This window comes from Balearica regulorum, chromosome 1 (genome assembly GCF_011004875.1).
Source record: "Balearica regulorum gibbericeps isolate bBalReg1 chromosome 1, bBalReg1.pri, whole genome shotgun sequence".
NCBI lineage: Eukaryota > Metazoa > Chordata > Aves > Gruiformes > Gruidae > Balearica > Balearica regulorum.
The window spans coordinates 61675343-61694173 of NC_046184.1; the positions used below are offsets into that span (position 1 = coordinate 61675343).

Here is an 18831-nt window from a genome sequence, read left to right on the forward strand (position 1 = left end):
GTGTGTGTGTGTAAAGGGCAGACGTTTGTGTTTTTCTAATAATGATGCTTTCTGATAATGGTGAGTTACTAACTCTTTTGAAAATCAGGCCATCTATTGCTTAGGTATATTAGGTGTACCTGACCTTGGTAAGTAACGTGTACTGACCTCAGGCTAAGTATTAACTTTCTGGGAATGTAAACCTACATCTTTTTTTCAATGCAATATTAATTGAAAAAAGGTATGTTGTTTTGCTTGGTATTTGTACAGCATCTTACATATCATCCTGCAAGTGGAGAGCCTTTATTCTGCCACAGTTCTTTGAACAGAGATATATGATGGTATGAGCAGGGATGGCAGATAGTGCTAAAAGCCATGTAAGATTATTGCCAGTGGCTGCGACAGCTGACACTTTCATTTTTCCTATGTTGTTAAATGTGTATTTATTTCACCAATTTACTTGTTTTGGTTTTATTTGCCTGCCAGTCAGCATGGTTTATTTTAACATGATAAATTGACCATTTCCACTGAGAGACACCTCAAGGCAGAGCTTCAGAAGAGCTGGGTGCTTGCCCCTCCCAGCTGAGAGGTGAGTGCTTAGCACTTCTGCGTGTTAGGCCTCTGGGGATGGCATTTTTCAATTTATCTTAAAGAAATATACTCAGATCCCTTAGGCCCCTTTCCAAGCTATGTTTTTAAACACAACAGATCATTTTCATATCAGGCAAGAGGAACAGTTCCAGCAGGAATGCTGTCTGCAGATACAGTGGCGGGCATCATATTTTTCTGTTTATAATGGCTTTGCTATCTCTCTGATTAAGATCCAGTGTGAGAACTGTGCGGTAGGTCCCATGCTCAGAGAAGATGACCATCTTACTTACATCTGCAGCATTTCCATAGCATATGTTCCCGTCTCCTTCATAGCCCTTTGGGCACACACACTCCCAGCCACGTGAAGATTCAAACTGACAAGTTGCCTTTGAACCAGAAAAAGAAAACTTGTCAAATACTCAAGAGACCACTCAAGAACAAGGGTGGCCTGTAAACTGTCTTCCTGATACATATTCATATACAGACATAACCTTAACAAAGGATCTTCATACCATCTTCCATGGATGTTCTCACCCTTCTGTAGGACAAACTCCACGAGCTGAGGGCACTAGCTCGCTCACCTGCCCACCATGCACTATGTGTAGGAATCTAAACCTTTGCTCCACCCTTTCTTACTTCCTCCCTACATAAATTGGGCCCTGTTCCTTCACCTGACTTTGGCAGACCTGTCCTCTGCTCCCCAATGCTCTTTGCTTTAGCTCTGTCCCTGCGTCCTGCCTGAGGCTGATGTGGCTCTTGCAGGCGCTCCAGAGCACAGCAGAGCCTGCACGTCTGCTCAACACGTGCAGCTACTGATAAAGGTGATAGATGCCAGTGTAGAGGTGTGTGACGTGAGTAAACATCTCAACAGACTATTGCATTCAAATTGTAATTGCTGGTAGAGAAACAGCATTTATTTACTCCAGGCTCAAGATAGTCCTTCTGTACAGGCAGAATTGGCTGCTGCCCTTCCTGTCTGGCCTCAGCGCACGTACCATGCTGACGTGGTTCACATAGTATTTTTGGTGCTTGTAGCACTACTTGGAAAGCTTTCTTCCAACTCAAATAGAAATTGCAGGCTTGAAATGGCAAGGAAACTCTATGGTGTGTGCAGGAGGCGAGTTCTGATGTGTATCTGAACACTTTGTTCAAGGAATGATTAATTACTCACCAGATGATGGCATTTTCCATTTTGTTCCAGGCATGAGTTTATGGGTGTGCATTCAATTCCGCTCCCCCGAAATCCATCCTTACACTTGCAGTCATTCTGTTGTTTCAATAAAACACAGCAGTTCTTTAAAATGATTAAAATAGTGTGCATATTCTAGATGTGATGAATTAGTTTCTCTGTGTTTCTGCGTAGCTCCATTGACTTCAGTGGAATGACACTGATTAATATCTCCAGAAGACCTTTATACCTGACATCTACTACCGTACTTACTAAAAACTATTTGCTGCCCGAACACCACCACGTAGGAGGGAGGGAGGGAGCACTGGGACAGGAACTGGAGACTGCTTGGGGTAGAGAGTGCTGTGTGGAAATAGCCTTGTAGCTGGGAGGAAGAGGAGAATGTGGGGAAGAAAACAGGGTAGGAAGCACCAGCAGAACAGAATTGTAAGAACTAGTGCTGAAGGTGGCAATGAAAATGAGAGGACGTACCTGACCCGGCCCAACGTATATACAGGTGGCGTTTTCATGGCACCCTGCCACGGCGGGCAGGAGGCAGTTGTTGATGGCTGAGCAGTCCCTTCCATCGCCTGTCCATCCTGCCTGGCAAACACACGTGTGCTCTCCTGGGCCCGTCTGAATGCACTCGGCCTGGGAGGGATGCAGAGGCATCTGTTCAGGACAGCTAGCGTTGGCTTTAGGTGTAAGGCTCGTCTAAGAAACAGCGATGCTGCTATTGAGGGAAAGAGCTTGAAACTGCAGTGAAAATTGTGACCCCTTCATCTGCAAAAGTCTCTGGCCAAGCCCTCCTTACTGCCTACTTTTCTGTGGTGTCAGGCTCTGTGGGAAAAGCACATACTTACATTGCTATTGCAGCCACCTGGGTTTAAAGCAGCACAAGGATCAACTTTGCGGCAGCTCATGCCATCTCCCTCGTAGCCGGGTTTGCAAACACAGCTACAGAGACAAGAGGAGGAGGGAGGCATTAAATATGATAGAACAGCTGTAAAGTGAAGCGATTGTTTTCCACTGTACCGTGCTATTTATAGGCAGCTTAAAATTGGTAACCTTGGATTCATGATGCAAATAGCTTACGTGCATATATTTTTTTTTCCCTCAAAAATATTCACTGGGTTAATTAAGTTAAATCAGGGATCCATTCTCTGTGTACGAGATGGGGAGTAAAATTAATTCTGCAGTGATGTGATCATTGCAAAGGTGAGCTAATAGCTCTAAATTAGATATCAGCTGGGGTTGCTCTTTCAGTGACACAAAAGGTAGATCTCTCCCTGAAATGCATGCAAGACAACAAGCCCCCCTATTTCCCTGAGTCCCCCCAAGATTAACCTACATTGGAAGGAATTTCTTAAGCACTTAAGTTACACAGCTTCCCACGTTCTGCTTTCTGCGGTGACTCATAATGAATACACTGCAGCAAGAGGCAAACTTGCTGTGTGTGAAAGTGAGCGTGAGGCAAGTTCAAGGCAGCTGTAGCAGTAACAGAGTTTTGTGACCAGGACTGAAGAGTCTGTGCTGAAGGCTGTGGTGTTGTGGCATGCAAATCTTACCTGAGCTGACCAGAGTGAGCTATCTATCCCTAGACTGCTTGAGAGTTTCACTGTTTTTCAACAAGGCTCAAATTCCTAATTCAGTAAGGGATGGTTAGAAATAATAGGTTCCTGAGAGTCTTTGTAGATATTGGTAGGAAGGCAGCCTTCTGACCAAGGGTCAGATCAGCATGCATCTAACATCTATCTTATCAGTGTTAAATATAAGGTACAGGATAGGACATTGAGAACTCTTAATTACTACCTTGCAACTCGAAGTCGATGCGGTGCTTGTTTATGCTTATTTGCTGCATAGCAGGATTTCAGTGGCTGATGTTTGTGTACTGCTACAAGGTGCTGTTTTGATCAAGCAAATGGAAAAGAGCTGCATCATAGTTAATATTAATTAGATGCAAATTACTGACTTACCTCACTGCACCATCACTAAGCTGACAGTCTGCATGTGCATGGCAGAGCCATAGGGAGGGCTCGCAAAGAACAATCTGCTTATCACAGAGTTTCCCCGTGTATCCACTTCTGCATGATCCGGGAAGACAGATCCCATCGCTGTCTATTCGGTTATCACACTTCCCATAAATGCAGAGGCACTCTACCAGAGATAAATTACAACGTACAATTCCATAGTGGTAAAAGACATCTATCCTTACATAGCATTTCTTATGAATCAGGTCATCCTTTTTTTCTAGAATCTAAACTTCTGTATTTTTAAAGCCTCACTTTGTTGGTGAACTTATTCGTTATTTACAATATCTATGTGTTTTATGGGTAACTATTTAAAATCTATTTTGTCTTTATAGTGCACTTATCTATCAATAAAAGTCAAAGTACTTAAGAGAAGTAGGAACAAAATACTATGTCCCAGGCTATTATGGCTGAAGTTACTTCATTGCACAACTTCTGGCGTACTTTCAGTGATAGGGGAAGCCTTTTAATACTGAGTCCACAGTCCTACAATTTGCACAGTGCTGGGCTAGTACACAGAGCACCAGCACTTTGCCGGGGCTGGGCTGATTAGTGCTGCTGGGAGGCACAGCAGTGTGCCCAAAGAACATAGTAGGTAAACCTTCTGCAATCCTAAGAAGGGCCAGCGGTGACTAGTTAAGCCAGTACACGCTGCTTTGGCAGGACTGGAGCTTAGGCAATCCCAGCCTTTCTTACGGAATTTGTCTTTTGGTTTTTGTCCGTGTACCTCTCAACCTTCAAGTGAGCTGTGCTTCGTGAATGACAGGCTGTTTCATAGCAAAAAAGGCTAAAAATTATTTTGTAGATGGGGAATGTATCTGTATTTGATGTTGTATATTCTGTAGAGTCTCAAACGTAGTATGGTTTGACAAAGCAGGATTAAATCTGTCAGCACCTAGAAGATGACTGCTAGAACTACAAGCTATTCATTAGATCAGAAATTATTCAGTAAAGATGGTTATGAAGTGGCCCTAGACACAATGTGTTTATAGATCTAGTTGTTCTTATATTACTTATGTTTGTCATTACAGGCAGAATCTGTTCTATTGTAGGCAATACCAGATGGGAATGGAATAGCAAAGATTTTCAATTACTTATGTGAGGGAGACAGAAATGAAAAGACCAATAAATTAAAGCAAGCTACGGCCCCTGCAGAAAGCCCAATGAAATCAGTGAGAAGATTTTCACTGACTCTGGGCTTATGATGTATCCCCTTTGAAGGATGAAATGAAAGTACCCCAGAGAGATCTTGCCCATCCTCCGTAGAGACAGTTTAGTGAGCAGTTAACTCCTACCTTAATGTTACCAGGGCTCAAAACAAATAGACCCTGCTCTTGGGCTGAGGAAGTATGGCTGCACTTACCTTTGTCACACTCAGGTCCGTATTTGCCAGGGTCCGAGCAGAACTGACAGCGCGAGCCTTGAAATGCCTTGGCACAAATGCAGGTCCCATTTCCATCCAGGCCATCCATGCACTGGGATATGGAAGAGAGGTGATTTCTTTGTATAAATTGAAATAAATATTCTTCTCCCAGAGAAGAGCTATATGCCTGTCCATATTATGACTGTGATAGACTACCAGGAAGAAGCTCAGCTTTGATGAAAAAGCTGTTTCAGAGCAAAAGCTTTCCTTGTGCTTGTACTTCGCTGCTGTGTATTCTACCTTCTTTTGCAACTTTAAAATTACCTGAGTCATTACCCTCTCCTGTGCAAAGTAAAAGCATCAGAGAGGGTCACCTAGCCCCAGCCTTGCCTGTGTGCTGTGTGTTGGAACCACAGAAACCTGCCATTTAGACATCTGAAAGGAGACTGATTCATTTTCCCTCCTCCATATAACTGAACCTGAAATTCACAGCCATCACTGGACATAAATGGAGTGTGCAGCTCTTGCTTGACATTCCTGTTGTGCAGAAGTGTGTCAGGGGCTTTTGGGACACAGCCTGTCCTTCCCCCTATGTGAGTGCCAGGTGCTGCTGGGTGTTCTGCTTACCTGCCCATTTCCTGAGCAGGGTTTGGAGAAACCTCCTGGGCACGGACTGCAGTCAGGGCCAAAGAAGCCTTTGCAACACTTTGGTTCCTGTGAAATAAAGCAAATATCCTCTTTTCCAGTGCCTTAGCGCAGATGCAGTACGCAAAAGACAACTCTCCACCGTGTTTTGGCCCTTTGGAAAAGGCCCATAGGGGTAGCTGGATCTTAAAACTGTTGGACCAGAATCACCTCTGCAATAGCCTTGTAAACCAGGAGGGGTGTTGGCAGCCCAAGGAGGGGCTGCACAGACCACCAGATTCTTCCCTTGTTCTTGCCAGACTCATCAGCATCAGAAATCCCTGTCCTGTCACCAGTGACGAACGTGCCTCTGTGTGTGTGTGTGTCTGCTCATGCTGTGGGAGTGCAGTGCGATTCAGAGGCAGGCAGTCTCCTTTGCATCTGAGATCGGGAACTGGAAGATATGTTTTACCCCAGGGAGATGCTGTGGAAGCTAGACATGCTGCTTTGATCTTCCTCCTTCCCCTCTGCACCACTATGGGATTTAGCCACTACACAGCCCTAAATGTTTTTCTCAGCTGCATCTTTTGTTTTAATCATGAATTGGCTGCTTGATCCATTTATTTACCAAGAGCACAGAAAGCGTATTAGAAAAAACTCTCATTTACATGTGTGAGTCAAGCAAAACAGGAATTAGCAAAAGGCTTTCAAAGCTTATGGATTTGTAGACTTCTCTGCTTGTTACTTGATGGTGGTCATGAAATGCAGAAGCCTATTTGGAGCCCCAGGAGCCAGAAGGGTCTAAGTACTTCTCAGGGGGTAATAACTTCTGTGAGGACTAGGCTTGTCAAGCAGAGCAGGTGGAGTGTGTTTTCGGGAGTGTTTTCCATTCGTTGTTACCCAATATTGTGTGAAGTCCTGGGACAGGAAGGGCTGGGACCAGGGGGGACCAAGCTGTCCTCTTCTTCATGGGTGAAGCTGTATGGGTCAATGACAACATTTGTGTTTGGAGCCCTATGTGAGAACTCCTGTGTTACAGAGTATGGGAGTTGTTGTCAATAACGTATGGCAGCTAAACTAACTTACTGGAATTTTCCTGGTATTTTGCTCTAAGATTTACAGTAGCTCCCCCCTGTAGAAGGGTAGGGAAACTACATGGACATCGACATCTCCAAACGTCTCTCAACTCCAAAAGGAAAGTTCACAATGCAGAAGACAATATTTTGGAAAACTTTTATATATGTTTCACTTTAAGAAACTGTAACTCTATACCTTTATTGTTATATTGCAGGCTCTAGCACAGCCGGTTTTTTGAAAGCTTGGGCCTTCAATAATGCATCTCCGTTTTGAGAAAGGCTGGAACATGCACAAAATGGAAGCATTAGTATTTCTAAGCAACGTAGTGTTCTCTGATACAGTCTTAATATTGCAACATAATGTGACTGGAGAACAGGAAGCACCTTGCTATAGTGCTGCATTTTAAAAATTTATTACATTATTATTTTTTTAAATAATATGATCTTTTCATTATTATGGAATAATGGCATATAGGTTATTACCGAGTATGGCGTATAGGACCAACTACCAGTGAATTTTTATAACATGGGGAATAAAATTCCTGTGGCAGCTAGACTTGAGTTTTGTATGTGGAGAAACACGCAGCCAGATTTACATCTCTTAGAAGCAAAGCAGATGGAAGATTTTTCAATCCTTTCTGAAGCTGCTTCTGCAGACAGTTACTTCTGGGAGGATGCTTAATGAAAAGGAAATTTTTAACAGATGTGAGGTCTATTTTAAATTTGTCTGTCCTCTATTTTTTGGTTACTAACTCTCAAAGCATAATCGTAGCAATTCTCATTCCTCATCTCTCTCTTCTGCCAAAGCCTATCTGAAATAGATCTTACTTTACCTGAGAAAAGAGTTAGAGCTTCTATGAAGTCTACGAGGGATCTTGCAGCAGCAAAAAAAAATATGCTGAAATGACCTGATGCTTCAATTGTTGCCAAAAAGGGACTAAACTACCATCTTTATTTGTATTTTTATGCAGTCTCCTGTATTCATATCTGATTCTTTTGATGGCTATATTGGGAGAGCAGTAATGAACGTACAGGGACCCCTTTCCTCTGCATTTTGTACAACTGGGGAATCTGTAAGGAAATGTCACTTACGATGGGCTTTGAATCCTGTGGACAGGAAGCCAATGAATGCGATAAACAACTTGTACAGACACCCTATATGGAAACAATAAGGATAGTAATTTGAAAAGGCATTATATCAACTATTGAGATACATACTTATGGATGATATACCTTGTAAATTTTAAGTGTGTCTGTTCTATAACTTAACTGTTACAGTCCCTTCTTTTTAAGAACTGTAAGCTTCCTAAACAGAAGATAAACATGGGCACAAATGCACTGGCATCCTTTGCTCAACCCAGTATAATCTATTAACTAATATTGTCTGAGGGTCTAGTGCAGTCTGCACGCTTCTGTAAGAATTTTTTATTTCTGCCAAGGAAGACCGCAAATTAGTTGTGTCCTGTGTATAGACAGTGTGAATGATGTTTGTTTTGTGTATAGGCAGTGAAGGTAAAAATATTCTTTGCTTCCACGTTGTAGATCCTGAACTCCACTATTATCCAGCGATATATAGCTATTTTTATTTCTTCACTTTTTTGGTTGCCTTTCCCCACTAGCTAATTTATCACCATGCCAGACAGAGACTGGCAATTACAACACCGAGGAGTTACAAACTCCAGCAGCAGTTTTAAAGGTGAGTCCTCTGACAAGTTCAACATGCAATAACTTCAGAGAGGTTGAGCCTTTCAGTGCGTGGATATGGAGTTTGTCAAAGCCGTGTTGCTCATGACTGCTAATGTCTTGTGTTTCAACCGAGTTAGAATAAATCCTAGAGCTGGCATCCGACGTGTTACTTCACTGCGTTTCATAGTCATTGGACAAATGACCATGAACCTGAGTTATGGCATTTTTTTTCCCCACAGATTTATCTCTGGAGCTGCTGGGAAAGAATGAGGTACTGGTTTGGATTTAGTAGTCCCTCACGTTGTACAGCACTTAAAAGAATAAAGGACCAGACTTAAAAAAGCATTTGGGCATCACGTAGTTCTGGTACCAATGCCACTACTATGTTTTAAAGGTCTGGGTGGGTCAGACGTATTTTGTAAAATACATTTGGGTGTTATAAAAGCTCTTTGAAAAGCTGTGTAGTCATGGCTGAAGTTGACTTAGGCTCTTAGCTTTCTTTGTGTTTCTGGAAGTCCCTGCAAGTGTCTCTTTGCTCCTTTAGAACTTAAAAATCTGGCTGATTTGCTGTGGAAAGTGTTTCCCACTGTTGGCACTGCTCTCCCTGCCACTCAGTGCACTCAGTGTCACCTCTTTGCTCCCTTTCTCCACCTGGGATGGTGTCAGCCATTGACATGTACCTGCTCCCTCCTTTCCCTGAGGATGAGAGTCCTGTCTCTCCCTTCTGCCATGCCACAGAGGGGGGGCAGGGAAACGTGTCAGCGCTTCCACACAAGGTCCAATCTGCCCGTTTTCAATAGTAGATAAAGATACTGGTTTTGCACCAAAGCGTAGATGTATGTTCCCTTCCACTAATTCTGCTGTGGGGGGGCAGGGAAACGTGTCAGCGCTTCCACACAAGGTCCAATCTGCCCATTTTCAATAGTAGATAAAGATACTGGTTTTGCACCAAAGCGTAGATGTATGTTCCCTTCCACTAATTCTGCTGTGGGAGTGATGGCCTCTGGGAGGAGGTGGAGCAAGATGTTGAGTCCTGTGGTTACTACCAGCATTCAGGTACAGTTTCATCTTTAGGGATGTACAGTTCTTGTAGGTGTGTACAGCTTGCAGTTCCTACAAGGTTTGTCACTTTTCACTGGTATCACAAGTAATATTTACAAGGTGGCATTGCTCTTGTTTTCTGAGAGTGATCAAGATGCACAATGGCAGGTAAGAGCAGCAAAGCCACTGCTCCCTCTGATATTCTCCTTGGTATCAGTGCTCTGCTTAAAGCCTTGGATATTAAACTATATTTCAAATTATGCATGAAGCTCTCAAAACTGACAAAAGTTCCTGACTTCAGTTTGGGGAATAATTTTTGTGACAGATGCCATTTGTTTTGTCTTGAAATAATTTTTCATAGTGTTGCTTTAGGATTGATAAATGTCAGACATAGTTTGTAGGTAGGTTCCTGGTAAGGAATTGGAGTGTAATTTGAATTTGTAAGGTGTTGATTGCTTTTTGTATTGAGTTTGCGGCTCAGTGCTCTGCCTGGTTTATGATTATATTGCACATACAGCACTTTGTAGTTACTGCCAGAGGTAATAGTTCTTTAGTGCCAGCTCTTGTGTTTTCTTCATTAAATTTTGATGCTGCCCAGCTCTGCTGGGAACCTCTTTCAAGGCTGTGGTTCTGGACTGTTGTAAGTTAAGATAGTAAATGTTTTGCATTACTGTACTGGAACTGTTACTGGCCCAGATACGTGCTTGGACACCGTCCAGTAACAGCTCATTGGAGCCATGCTTACTGCAAACTAAAAGCTCAGTCGGATACTCGGTCTTCTTACCAGAAATAGCATCTGAATGTTACCAAGTGTAAGGGCCTGTAGTGTGTTACCAAACTGAACAAGGTATGCTGAAATCCACCCTTTGAAATATGAAAGAGTTTTGTAATTCCTAATTTGAATAAAACTGGAAGAAAGTGGGACTAATGGAAATTGTGGCTTCTGAAAAGAACATATTTCTAATATATTAGTATAAAATGAATTATTACATTAATATTTTAACTCGCTGGCTCCTTTCCCTGCATATTTAGTAGAAATGAAAATACTGATCCAAAACAGTTTCCCTGGGAACTTGACACTACTTACCATGTACTTGCATGCTCAAGTGGGAGTCAGGAACTGGAGGAAAAAGTTTGACCAACATATTTAAAAGGGCTACTGCAAGAACTAGATGAATTAAAGTGATATAGGATGTGCTCATATGAATTCTCTATTGACAGGTTATTTGTGTTTGTGCAGTACTGCTAGCCAGGTGGCTGTATGTCATTGATATATTAATATCCAAAAACACCCCTCTTTTTGTCAACCATATCAGAGAAGGCAGTAAAGAGGAAGCTGGAGTGCATTATATGGAGCAGTGAAGATCTATTGATTTGTTGTGATTCTCTTACCATTGCAACTTGACTTCTTGTCTCATCGCACCGATGTGGTAGAATTGGAACAATTGTGGGTGGGATAAGGACTCCTGCAAGAGTATAAATGCGACCATTTTTTGCAACCAGATCTGTTTCTTCTATTTCTTCTCCACTCACCAAGACTTGTCCCTATGAAACAATAAATTATTATTAATGATAATTTTTCATAGCTTCTCAATTTCTGATAATTTTATTTCAAGAATTTCTAGCCATACTTCTTTTTAATTGGCTATCTATTTTTATTATGCTTGTTTTATGCAAGAAGCATGCATATGTTGCGCATTTTCTTGAACATTGGTCTACAACAGTGGCATCTAAACTTTTCCTCTTAATCTGCACTGTTAGCCTGTGCAACTGGTGACTAAAAGACTGGCCAAAATGAGAAGACTACTGGTGACGTCAGGCACTGATTTCAGTGGACATAAGCATGCTTTGGTGCTCTCTCTGACAAAGTGGAGGAAAAAGTGAGAGAGGATCTGGGATCTGTCCAAATTCACAGGAGAAAAGCAACTGCTCTGCCTTTACAAGAATTTTCATAGCTGCATCTCTTCTCCAGAATGTTCATATTTGGCTAAATTATGCAAAGAACAGAAGGGAGGTAGCAGATAAGTTTGGTTTTGCAAAAGTACTGACAAATTAACATCTTTAAAAATGCGTTCACTAGGTTCATCAGGATTAGAGACTATAATATTAAGGAGAATAAAAAAAAAAAATCTGTGTGCATTGAGAAATGTTTAAAATAACCAAAGTATGTAACAGAATGATTTAAAATAATTTTAAGTAGATTTGATTTTTTTTTTTTAAACTAGGCAGAACATAAATGAGGATCATTCCTGGACTGGGGCTAATCATAAGAAAAAAGAAACTGCAGGCTGTCCTTATATACCAGTCATTTGCTCTGCATCCTTATAATAATAATTTCTAACAGTAGGTGGGAATGGCAAGTTAAAAATTTCTGCCTCATTATAGCAAGAAATTCCTCTGCTAATGTCCCCTCTCCTTCTCTTTTTTTATTTCCCCCTGCGTGCAAACAGTTCCCGAGATCAGAGCGAGCTGTTCGCAGGTGAAAGCTGCCTTTGACTTACAGTGTGGGTCCTGTTAAAGTAAATGAACTGCTTCGCCATGCTTCTGATGTGCTCTATTGAGACGAGGCTGGCAACCTCTAGCTGAAATGAATATAAATTGATTAAAAGAAATGTAATATCATATACTCTTTTCAAGTTTCACAAGAAAGACCACCTTTCTCTTTAGGGTGAGCGAATGAGCCTATCAGCTTTTTTCTAGCTACGTGGGCAGCCTTGTATGTGACTAACCTGCATGTGTAGCGAAGTTAGAATGATTAAACATGGATTGAGCTTGCTGGTTGCTGTGTCTGAAGAGCTTGTTGCTCAAAAGGATATTAATTTTTCTCCTAATTATAGCAATCAGTCTAAGTAAAGTTATCACCTCTCCCTAAAAATAGCCCTATTTGCATCCTTAGACCACTGTGGAAGCAGCAGTGCTGATGTCCCGTGAAGGGACACGTGGATCTCATGCCTCTGCTCTCTGCGATCCCGTTCTGTGCCGGGAGTGAACCTCCACCTTGGATGCTGCGAGCGGGGCCTTTCGCTAAGGATACGGGCACATCCTTCCTTCCTTCCCTGCAGCAGGGGCTGGGGTGGGGATTAACTTGTCTCCTCTAGCCTTAGTTGCTGGTGGTGTTGCTGGGTTCTGCTCTTTGTTTCCAGTAGAAAAATGAGGGAAAAACAGGGGCCTTACTTAGAGGATGACAAAACCTTCTGATAAACAGAAGACTAATCTTAGCAGAATTGGCTCAGAGAGCGCTTGAATTTGATAGCAACAAGTACTTTTCCTGCTACTTCTTCCTGCAGCCCTGCCAAGCTGACAGTACCCTCTGACAGTGGTTCTTGCTCCACAGCAGGCTAAGGTAGTGGGTCTCAGGTTCAGGATGTCTATACATCTATATATATTTTTTTTTTTTTAATTTTTTTTCCCCACTTGGACTAAGTCCCCATCACCCAAAGGTATATTTTAAAGTGGAAATAGTTACTTGCATGTAACACGTTAGTGTGACACAACACAGTTTTAATTTACCATGGTTCAAGGACTGCCCCATGCCTCCTACCAGGGTTTTACTTTGATTAGTGAGACTGAGTGTGGTGGGTTGACCCTGGCTGAGGGCCAGGTGCCCACCAGAGCCGCTCTATCACTCCCCTCTTTCATTAAACAGGGGAGACAAGGTACAATGAAAAAAACTTACGGGTCGAGATAAGGACAGGGAGAGATCATTCTCTAATTATCATCACGAGCAAAACAGACCGAACTTAGAGAGGGAATTCATCTTATTTATTACTAAGCAAAACAGAGCAGAGGAATGAGAAATAAAACCAAAATCTTAAAACACCTTCCCCCACCCCTCCCATCTTCCCGGGCTCAACTTCACTCCCGGCTTCAACCTCCGCCCCCCCCAGCGGCACAGGGGGACGGGGAGTGGGGGTTACGGTCAGTTCCTCACGCGGTGTTTCTGCCGCTTCTTCATCCTCAGGGGGAGGACTCATTGTTCCCCTGCTCCAGCGTGGGGTCCCTCTCACGGGAGACAGTCCTTCACGGCCTTCTCCAACGTGAGTCTCCTCCACGGGGTGCAGACCTTCAGGAGCAAACTGCTCCAGCGTGGGTCCCCCACGGGGTCACAAGTCCTGTCAGCAAACCTGCTCTGGCGTGGGCTCCTCTCTCCACGGGGCCACAGGTCCTGCCAGGAGCTTGCTCCAGCGCGGGCTTCCCACGGGGCCACAGCCTCCTTCAGGTGTCTCCACCTGCTCCAGCGTGGGGTCCTCCACGGGCTGCAGGTGGAATCTCTACACCCCCTCATCCTCCCTCCATGGGCTGCAGGGGGACAGCCTGCTTCACCATGGTCTTCACCACGGGCTGCAGGGGAATCTTGCTCCGGCGCCTGGAGCACCTCCTCCCCCTCCTTCTGCACTGACCTTGGTGTCTGCAGATGTTCTTACATCTTCTCCCTCCTCTCTCTGGCTGCAAAAGCTCTCTCTAACTGTTTTTGTCTTTCTTAAATATGTTATCACAGAGGCGCTGATTGGCTTGGCCTTGGCCAGCGGCGGGTCCGTCTAGGAGCCGGCTGGCATTGGCTCTATCAGACACAGGGGTAGCTTCTAGCAGCTTCTCACAGAAGCCACCCCTGTAGCCCCCCCGCTACCAAAACCTTGCCACGCAAAACCAACACATTCCACCCCTCGCCTCTGTGAATCACATATTTAAGAATTACCATTAAAATATACATTCAACACAAAACTTCACAAACACTAATCACATCAACAAAGAAAAAGAAAAAAAAAAGAATTCCCCACACCAACATCAAAACAACACTATCACAACACCAAACAAGAGTGGACAATCTACACACAAAATCTACCTCTAGTCCCTTCACCACTATATCACTCTCAAGTTACGTTCAGTCAATGTTTTGCCCGTTACCTCTTCCAATTACTATCCTTATCTCGATTTTCTCGTGCCCCACGTTGGGCGCCAAAAAAGACTGTGGTGGGTTGACCCTGGCTGAGGGCCAGGTGCCCACCAGAGCCGCTCTATCACTCCCCTCTTTCATTAAACAGGGGAGACAAGGTACAATGAAAAAAACTTACGGGTCGAGATAAGGACAGGGAGAGATCATTCTCTAATTATCATCACGAGCAAAACAGACCGAACTTAGAGAGGGAATTCATCTTATTTATTACTAAGCAAAACAGAGCAGAGGAATGAGAAATAAAACCAAAATCTTAAAACACCTTCCCCCACCCCTCCCATCTTCCCGGGCTCAACTTCACTCCCGGCTTCAACCTCCGCCCCCCCCAGCGGCACAGGGGGACGGGGAGTGGGGGTTACGGTCAGTTCCTCACGCGGTGTTTCTGCCGCTTCTTCATCCTCAGGGGGAGGACTCATTGTTCCCCTGCTCCAGCGTGGGGTCCCTCTCACGGGAGACAGTCCTTCACGGCCTTCTCCAACGTGAGTCTCCTCCACGGGGTGCAGACCTTCAGGAGCAAACTGCTCCAGCGTGGGTCCCCCACGGGGTCACAAGTCCTGTCAGCAAACCTGCTCTGGCGTGGGCTCCTCTCTCCACGGGGCCACAGGTCCTGCCAGGAGCTTGCTCCAGCGCGGGCTTCCCACGGGGCCACAGCCTCCTTCAGGTGTCTCCACCTGCTCCAGCGTGGGGTCCTCCACGGGCTGCAGGTGGAATCTCTACACCCCCTCATCCTCCCTCCATGGGCTGCAGGGGGACAGCCTGCTTCACCATGGTCTTCACCACGGGCTGCAGGGGAATCTTGCTCCGGCGCCTGGAGCACCTCCTCCCCCTCCTTCTGCACTGACCTTGGTGTCTGCAGATGTTCTTACATCTTCTCCCTCCTCTCTCTGGCTGCAAAAGCTCTCTCTAACTGTTTTTGTCTTTCTTAAATATGTTATCACAGAGGCGCTGATTGGCTTGGCCTTGGCCAGCGGCGGGTCCGTCTAGGAGCCGGCTGGCATTGGCTCTATCAGACACAGGGGTAGCTTCTAGCAGCTTCTCACAGAAGCCACCCCTGTAGCCCCCCCGCTACCAAAACCTTGCCACGCAAAACCAACACACTGAGGTAAAAGGTTTGTGTTCTCTGTTAGTGACCTTTATGTGATTACCCTTAGTAAAGGCAGAGGGATAGCTGTCATTTGTAGCCTTGCTGTGCAGCACTGAGTGGAGCTTGTTCTTGGAAAACCTCTGCCTTCAGAGTGGCGAAGGGCTTGAAAATGGTCTTTCACCCCCAAGTTATAAAGCAAGTTATAAAACAGCCACACTCACCTCAGCGTCGGAGACAATGTGGTATCGGACCAGCTCCAGCAGCTTCCATGAACCCTGCCAAAGCACAAAAGAGGCCGTTTTAGCCCAAAATGTGTCACACAAACCCAACCTGGCCTGTGAGAGGACATAGGGATGAAAATGGTGTCACTGGCTGGTACACCAGAAACCTCTAGGTCAGTGATGGTGCTCAGCTCACGGCAGGCAACCTGCCCTGTGGCGTCTGCTCCCCCTGTCTGTCCCTGCCAAAGGTGAGACCTCCCAGGAGAGGGTTTGGGGCTTTGCCACATGGCTGTCCAGGCTGTGCTGGCAGGGTGACAGCAGGGGCAAGGACCTGGTGTGGGGGATTGGTGTTGCTTCATAGGATGGGAGATCCCAAATCCCGTTCCTCTCTAGGTGTTACCTTGATCTTTAATTGTTAGAGAAGGCTTAAGCCTCGATCACAGGAGCTTAGTTTAGATGAACGCAGGAAAATGATGTATGTATGCATCTACTATACACCTACATAGATATCTATTTTCTAACAAAGATTTGCATTATAGAAAGACTATACCTCTGCAGAAAGCAGGTAATCCAGAGCCTCAGCTTTCATATTACTCAGAGCTTCATTACTTGGAACAAATATGGTATAAGGTCTGTTGTCCTGCTGTAAATCCATTCCCAGGCCAGTTTTCTGTTTTGGTTTAAAAAGAAAAGTGAAATTACATACAGATATTGAAGAACATCTGAAAATAGCTTTATGGAATTGTTTTTCTGGATCCTTACCTCTATCAAAGATGTAAATTGGCTGTATCTTCCATTATCTTGAAGTACTGACATTATGGTTTCCTGAAATAAGATGAAAGTCAGATTCATTTTAGTTGGGAACATATAATAAATACCAGTTGTTATAAGACACTTTTTGAATTACTGTATGAGTCTTAGCTATTACAGATTGAATACACTTGAGTTTCCTTATTGTTGGTGGCTGGTGGCATCTGGAAATGGTTGAGATGGTAGCACTCTTGTCCTGGTGCTATACTGGCTTATAGTTAGAGTTTATCATTGTCCTGAAATACGGTGTAGTCATAGAACATAAAAACAGTGTGTGTATGGGGAAGGCATTGTTATCTTTTCATTCCCAATGAGAAAGGGCAGAGAAATAAAATATTTGCAAAAACACCATATAAGAAGTGAAGTCTCAAGGAAGTACGCTAAGCAGGGCACCAAAAAACCCAAAGCATCCAAAATTAGCAGTTTTTATAATATTAGCCATTTGGAGGGAGGGATTGCTGCGTAGAATACAAGTTTTGCCTGCTATCTGTCTAGATGTCCCTCCTTTTGTAGTATGTTGTTCTGGAATTTGGTGAGATGCACTGATGGTGACTGCCAGTTTCCCAAGGAACCACTCAAACGCAGTGAGTATGACCAAATCCTCCATCGACCAGCTTGGCAGAAGAGTATCTGTTTGCTGTGGAAACTGTGTTATTACCTTTCACTTTGAATGTGGCTTCTCCGAGTTGATGCACAATGGCTCAGTAGAGTTTGTCTAGCTGCTGTCAGTCATCCTCCTTTGCATTCAATTAATGTGAAACTATTTTAAAACAAAGTCTGACATTGCATGTATGTAGCTTACGGCTCACCTCTTTGCTGCTTTCAAATGTTGGCTCCACGTTGTCCATGGCTTTGTCAATAATGTGCAAAATCCCATTGGAAGCAATAATATTTCCCTGCAAAAGTTTTCCTTTCCTCCTTCCTCCTTGGATTCTAATTCTCAATTGATTATCCTGAAAGCAGCCAGGCAATGGATAGTGAGCAATTTATTATGGAATGACAACAGAGAGAGTATGAGTGTTGAATAAAGTCTGACACCCCCTTCCATTGCCAACACCTGGGCTGTTTAAATCTGGGGAGGCTAGAGGTCGTTTCCAATGCTTATCAAGGAAATGGAAAAAATTCCTTTGACTTTGGATCAGGACCATGTTATTTTGTTCAGAAGAGAAGTGGGGACAGGCCTGTGGGCAGTGTCGCTAAAAGGGCTCTATAACTGCTAGTAATAGAAGTCTGCCAGGAAATGATTTAAAATGTGATTGTACTGAAAGGGTCAACTCCTGTAATCTTATGGGACTACAACCCATTTCCTTATATTATATGTATATTTAAAACAACAAAATGTTGCTGATTCTGCAGTGTACTGAAGCCTGCAGGAAACTAACAGGCCTCAGACAGCAATGATATTTTCCTGTTAACAAATGGAGTGTGTACTTATTAAAGAAATAAAATAGGTCTCAGATGCCACTGATCTACTAAAAAACATGAGAAGTACTTAATTGCAGCCTTCGCATAGGCTCAAGTCACTAACAAACATTTAATGGACCAAGAGCAATAATTCTAGATTATAAAATCTAGTATATCAGCTGTAGAGAACAAATTTTCTTAAACTGTGGCATCGGACTGCCCTGGTGCTTTCTGACATCAAATAAACTGGGATAGTGATGAACTGTACTCCGTGTTTTTCATGATGAGTTGCCATGTGCATTTTATTTAGGTTGAAGTCTTCTATTTGCTGTGTCATTCAAAGGATGCTGATGCTTAGTGGGAGGTGGGGTCTGCAGTGCAGGTGGTGGTTGCCCTGTGTGAGCAGCACACACGGGTTTCCAGCGTAAGCTCTGGGCTTTTCCATCCCCATGCCCCTTCTTACTTCACTTAGGCTTTCTTAATGCCCCCCGCCGCAGCTCTGTTGTCGTGCCTGCCGATTTAAGATTACTTGAATTTTAGCAAACATATTTAGAGCGCTCTGTGTTAGATCGCTATGTCACTCAGTGGTGATGCATCCCTGAAGGTAATTTTTGTTTTCACTGACTTTAGTTGGAACTTTAATGCCAGTGAGGTTTCAAGTTTCACTTGAACTCCTTGTAATGCATGGCTACAGCTGCGGTATTTCATAATCCAGCAGCTATCTGCAACCTCATTTCTTGCTGTGGAAAAACCTTTCATAGTCCTTGTTAAGTGAACAGAGAGTAGTATTCTTACCGAGG

The 18831-nt window shown here is 43.8% G+C and overlaps 1 protein-coding gene across 5 annotated transcripts in view; it reads right to left on the bottom strand.

The window, feature by feature from the left end:
• The window catches only part of STAB2 (stabilin 2), a 90076-nt gene that overhangs the window by 46254 nt on the left and 24991 nt on the right, over positions 1 to 18831 (bottom strand). For all 5 annotated transcript variants that reach the window (XR_012835730.1, XM_075754689.1, XM_075754699.1 and 2 more), the window contains 15 exons: positions 17437 to 17580; positions 16580 to 16642; positions 16368 to 16487; positions 15818 to 15871; positions 12060 to 12140; positions 10951 to 11103; positions 7924 to 7986; positions 7028 to 7111; positions 5759 to 5845; positions 5132 to 5243; positions 3715 to 3895; positions 2602 to 2695; positions 2231 to 2389; positions 1742 to 1837; positions 861 to 956 (listed from right to left, as the gene is read on the bottom strand). Coding sequence is in view for 4 of the 5 variants with exons in the window: in XM_075754689.1 (XP_075610804.1) it covers positions 861 to 956; positions 1742 to 1837; positions 2231 to 2389; positions 2602 to 2695; positions 3715 to 3895; positions 5132 to 5243; positions 5759 to 5845; positions 7028 to 7111; positions 7924 to 7986; positions 10951 to 11103; positions 12060 to 12140; positions 15818 to 15871; positions 16368 to 16487; positions 16580 to 16642; positions 17437 to 17580 (1587 nt within the window). In the remaining variant the exon portion in view is untranslated. The remainder of the gene's footprint in view (positions 1 to 860; positions 957 to 1741; positions 1838 to 2230; positions 2390 to 2601; positions 2696 to 3714; positions 3896 to 5131; positions 5244 to 5758; positions 5846 to 7027; positions 7112 to 7923; positions 7987 to 10950; positions 11104 to 12059; positions 12141 to 15817; positions 15872 to 16367; positions 16488 to 16579; positions 16643 to 17436; positions 17581 to 18831) is intronic.